This window comes from Malus sylvestris, chromosome 3, assembly GCF_916048215.2.
Source record: "Malus sylvestris chromosome 3, drMalSylv7.2, whole genome shotgun sequence".
Classification (NCBI taxonomy): domain Eukaryota; kingdom Viridiplantae; phylum Streptophyta; class Magnoliopsida; order Rosales; family Rosaceae; genus Malus; species Malus sylvestris.
Genome location: NC_062262.1, coordinates 33,939,885 through 33,944,848, shown reverse-complemented (window position 1 = coordinate 33,944,848; position 4,964 = coordinate 33,939,885). Strand labels below are relative to the sequence as shown.

The 4,964-nt window shown below is 32.7% G+C and overlaps 1 protein-coding gene across 1 annotated transcript; it reads left to right on the top strand.

Moving 5' to 3' along the window:
• Positions 1-1,879: 1,879 nt before the first annotated feature.
• Positions 1,880-2,351, top strand: LOC126614407 (serine/arginine-rich splicing factor SC35-like). The gene is made up of 3 exons (XM_050282063.1): positions 1,880-1,995; positions 2,089-2,247; positions 2,308-2,351. Exons 1-3 carry the CDS (start codon positions 1,920-1,922, stop codon positions 2,349-2,351), a joined length of 279 nt encoding a protein of 92 aa, XP_050138020.1. The 5' UTR covers positions 1,880-1,919.
• Positions 2,352-4,964: the final 2,613 nt, after the last annotated feature.

The window sequence follows — 4,964 nt, the reverse complement described above, 5'->3', positions numbered from 1 at the left end:
ACTAGTTTCGTAGAATGCATATCCTATCAAATTGATAGATTTAACAAACACTAAAGATAATGTTATACTTCCATTAAGTATAAAAAAATTATCCACTAGTGTAAATATTTTAAATTGAAGATCGAATTTGTTCAATGCATTCTTATAGGGTCGAGGAGTGTAGCTGTAAAAAATTATCAAAATTGGAGCAAAAATAACCGTTAAATTATGATTTTTTGTTTATAACCGTCGAAAACTTTTGTTTTGTTACCTAATCTCTGAATGTTTGTTTTTTGTGATTTTTTAGATATGCGATCTCGGAGTATATACAATCATATTTGACGGTTGGATCGTTCAAACTAGTTTCGTAGAATGCATATCCTATCAAATTGATAGATTTAACAAACACTTAAGATGATGTTATACTTCCATTAAGTATAAAAAATTATCCACTAGTGTAAATATTTTAAATTGAAGATCGAGTTTGTTCAATACATTCTTATAGGGTCGAGGAGTGTAGCTGTAAAAAATCATCAAAATTGGAGCAAAAATAACCGTTAAATTATGATTTTTCGTTTATAACCGTCGAAAACTTTTGTTTTGGTACCTAATCTCTGAATGTTTTTTTTTTGTGATTTTTTAGGTATGCGATCTCGGAGTATATACAAACATATTTGACGGTTGGATCGTTCAAACTAGTTTCTTAGAATGCATATCCTATCAAATTGATAGATTTAACAAACACTTAGAGTTAATGTTATACTTCCATTAAGTATAAAAAATTATCTACTAGTGTAAATATTTTAAATTGAAGATCGAATTTGTTCAATACATTCTTATAGGGTCGAGGAGTGTAACTGTAAAAAAATCATAAAAATCGGAGCTAAAATAACCGTTAAATTGTGATTTTTCGTTTATAACCGTCGAAAACTTTTGTTCCATTACCTAATCTCTAAACGTTTGTTTTTTGTGATTTTTTACGTATGTGATCTCGGAGTGTGTACAAACAAGTTTGACGGTTAGATCATTGAAAAAAGTTTCGTACAATGTGTATCACATCAAAACGGTAGATTAAATAAACACTTAAGAGTTAATGTTATACTTCCATTAGTATAAAGTAACATTTTGTGGTATCCAATAGTGTAAATATTTTAAATTGAAGATCAAATTTATTCATTGATTCTTATAGGGTCGAGGAGTGTAGAAAAATTGAGTGTCGTTCTATTATTTATATAATTGATTTATTTTAGTAAGATAAGATTTCATTGTTGTTGTATGGCAACAGTAGGGTGATTTCCAAACGGATTCCATAATAAATAAGGCTTTTTTATTTTATAAAGAACATGGCAAAATATAAAAAAACGTTTACAAGATACACACGATTAGTAAATAACAGCAAAATGTTCAATTTTTTTTGGAATATTTTAATTGGATTATCCAAATTAACAATGAACATGACAAAAAAAAAAGTTTACAAGATGTAGTTAATAGTTATCTATTAAACAAAACAATTATTTATTTTCGACGAAAAAAAAACAATTATTTATTTAATTTTTAAAAACTTATTCTACTTAAATACATTTTATTTATTTATTTATTAAACCAAACAATTATGATTTTATTTTTTAAAATAGTAACAAAATTTTGGGAGGGAATTTTGCCGCCATTTTTTGTTCTGTCGGTTTTAACCGACAGGAATGAAAATTTTCCGTCGGTTTATATTTTAAAATTTTTTTCTGTCGGTTAAAACCGACAGTAATGAAATTTTTTTATCCGGTCCCTTTTGGTTCATTTCTTTTTATACCCACATCCGCCCAATATCTTAAATCCCTTTCACTGTGCTTCCAAAATCCCCCACCACAAATCACAAACCCTATAGCTCCCGATCCCTAGTTCGGCCGCATACTAACACACACTCGCCGCTCCAATCCCTCTCGGAGATGTCGCACTTCGGTCGATCCGGACCTCCGGACATCAGAGACACCTACTTCCTCCTCGTCCTCAACATCACTTTCCGTAATTCCTCTTTTACCCTTCTCCTCCTTCTCCATCCCCTAGCTGAAAGCCCTAACTCTCTTTCTCTCTCTTTGTTTGGTTTGTGTTTACCAGGAACCACCGTGGATGACCTCTTCCCACTCTTCGACAAGTATGGCAAGGTCATCGATGTCTTCATTCCCCGAGACCGGAGGACTGGCGATTCTCGCGGATTTGCTTTTGTCCGATATAAGTATCAGGACGAGGCGCATAAGACAGTGGAGAAGTTCGATGGTTCCTCTCTCTCTCTCTCATAGGCCTCTTATGAGCTTAATTAGAAGAATTTGATTTCAGGGAGAGTTGTTGATGGAAGAGAGATTATGGTTCAGTTTGCTTGATATTATGGGTATTGTGTATTTGGTATTTTCTCTCTTGATTTGAAGCTCTACCTCCATCACTTGCATTCTTTGCTTGATCTGAGGGAGGTAAAACTTGCTTTTTCTGGCTTCTGTCACCATCAAAAGATCTCTTAGCCCTTTTTGACTCTCGCAATTTCAAAGGTATACCCATCTGTTCTTTGTTCAGAGTTATCTGCATCCCCTATTGAATTTTCAAATCTGTCTTTCCTCTTACCAGTTCGAGTATTGTCCAAATTAAAGCTTCCTTTTTTGATATCTTTATCTTTACTTTCACTATCTGGAACACGTTCCTCTGATTCTGTGGACTTGACATCCTTGGAATTTTTACCGTGGGTATCTGGAACGAATGGTGAATGCAGGGGATATGGAGAATGCTGAAATAAATTTTTTTTTATTATTAACATATTTTCTGTCGGTTTTAACCGACAAGAATGATTTTATTTATTTTTATAATAAATTCTCTGTCGATTTTATCCGACAGAATTACTGGCGGTTCTAGTATTTTCTGTCGGTTTTAGTTGACAGGAATTCTGTTATTTAATTATTATAAATAAAATTCCTGTCGGTTATAACCGACAAGATTTCTGTCGGTTTTAGAGTATTTTCTGTCTGAAAATTCATTTTCTGACGTAGGCAATTCTGTCGCTTATTATATCCGTCACTGCGTCCATTTTCTGTCGGATTTTGCTTAAAATCCGACAGTAATGTACGTTTTTTGTCGGTTTTTGAACCGCAATTTATAGATAATTTTGTAGTAGTGTTATTGTAGTACGTAAATTACTTGACACGTTATGGAGTAAGCATGATTAATTCTCTAAGATTATAATAACTAAGTATAAACATAAAATCATATTGCTAATTCATCCTGGATAATCATACCAAAAGATTGTAACTAAGTAAAGAGATATTATATTCACGCACCTCAAATTACTTCTCTCACACTCTTTTACTTTTTTAATATTTTATACACACCACTAAAACTTGATAGAAGAATATTAAAAAATTAAAACAATGTGAGAGAAGTAATTTGAAATGCTTGAATATAATCTCCCCTAAGTAAATTGTTGCATTGAAAATTGAAATGATTGTAACCATAACTTATCTTCATCGGGTTAAGTTATCCAACTGTTAAACGTTTTTTCTGAAGCTGCCTTTCATTTTCCTTTCTTACCAAGTCTTTGGGGCATTAGAGCAACTCCAGCGTGGGAGCCCTCCCCCAGGCTATTCACTAATCAATCCACCATGTGAACAGTAACTGCCTTTAATGAATAGTATTTGCCTTTTGCATATCCACCGTTGCATTTGAATAGCCCTGGCAATAGGCAATAATATATATATATTTTTAAAATAATACAGAATAATTTTTTATTTGTAATTTCGGATAAGATTTTTAATCGTTCTCGTTGCGCGACGTGTCATTACCCGAAAAGACAATTACGTATACCCGGGCTATCTGGCCCTATTTCGTCCCCTATCCCCCGAGCACCAGCCCATGCTGGAGTTGCTCTTAATAAAATGGAACTTTAACGAAAAGTTCCCTAGTACTGTTTACTTTAACAAAAAAAAATATATTTTTACATTAAAAAGTCAATCATGATACTATTTATTTTACCATTTATTTTATCCTTATCATTAAAACTCAAAGTTTTCAAACGTTTTTCATTAGTTTTCTTTTAATAAAATGGATGCTTGACCACACTATCATATCCTCCACGATTCTCCCTCTTTGAGACCCACGTGATCACTTTTCGATGATGCACACTCCAGTTAGAAAAAATTGAAGGTTTTCTGTTTCTCTTTTTTGTATGAATTGGACTTCGATGATGCAAATTCAGCAACAGCTGCTTACATCTAATCATGTCTGGACACGTGTGAAAATTTTAATTTTTTTAATTAAAACTCGGACACGTGTTAGCTGAATGTAAGCAGCGAAGTTTTCTCTTTTTTGTATTTTGTCTCTATACACCACTACTTCAGCGGGGTTTCCAGGTGGGACCCATCCTAAGTGTGGGGTGGAGTGATTACTCTCTCTCTCTGATTCTCTATGTGGCAAACCACAAAAAAATCAAATAATTTGTTACGTTTTGCATGGGACTATACGGAAGTCTTTCCCAATAAATTCACTTTCTATCCATTTAGTATTGGTTGGTGCTGTCTAAACACTATTTTTATCTCTCACATATTTCTCTTAATTTTCGACAATCAGATCGAATGAGCTAAAAAAAAATCAATGCACAAAATGTGTGACAAATAACATTGAGTATGTGAATAGCATTACCTTTATCATTTATGCATTAAGGACCAAAGGGAATACAATACCTTTTGAAAACCGTACGATTTAAGTTTTGAGAGTTATTTTTTGAATAAAATAAAAAAAAACATTCAACAAGAGATCGTAACAAACGATTTCGTGTACTTGTCATTTGTTTTCTACAATAAAATTACTCGTGTACATTCTCTATGAATAAAAACCTTCAATATCAGTAAAACGGTGTACAAGATAACTTTGATCATTTGTTTCCTTTGATATTGTATGAGTTCAGTTCAGTGTGAACGTCCTACAGAAAAGTAGTAAGTTAACAAAATAACTTT

Excerpts from the sequence above, each read along its gene's own strand:
- LOC126614407 (XM_050282063.1), top strand. The coding sequence starts at position 1,920 with ATGTCGCACTTCGGTCGATCCGGACCTCCGGACATCAGAGACACCTAC. Across the intron at positions 1,996-2,088 it reads CGTCCTCAACATCACTTTCC|GAACCACCGTGGATGACCTC; the intron begins GTAATTCCTCTT and ends TGTGTTTACCAG. Across the intron at positions 2,248-2,307 it reads GACAGTGGAGAAGTTCGATG|GGAGAGTTGTTGATGGAAGA; the intron begins GTTCCTCTCTCT and ends ATTTGATTTCAG.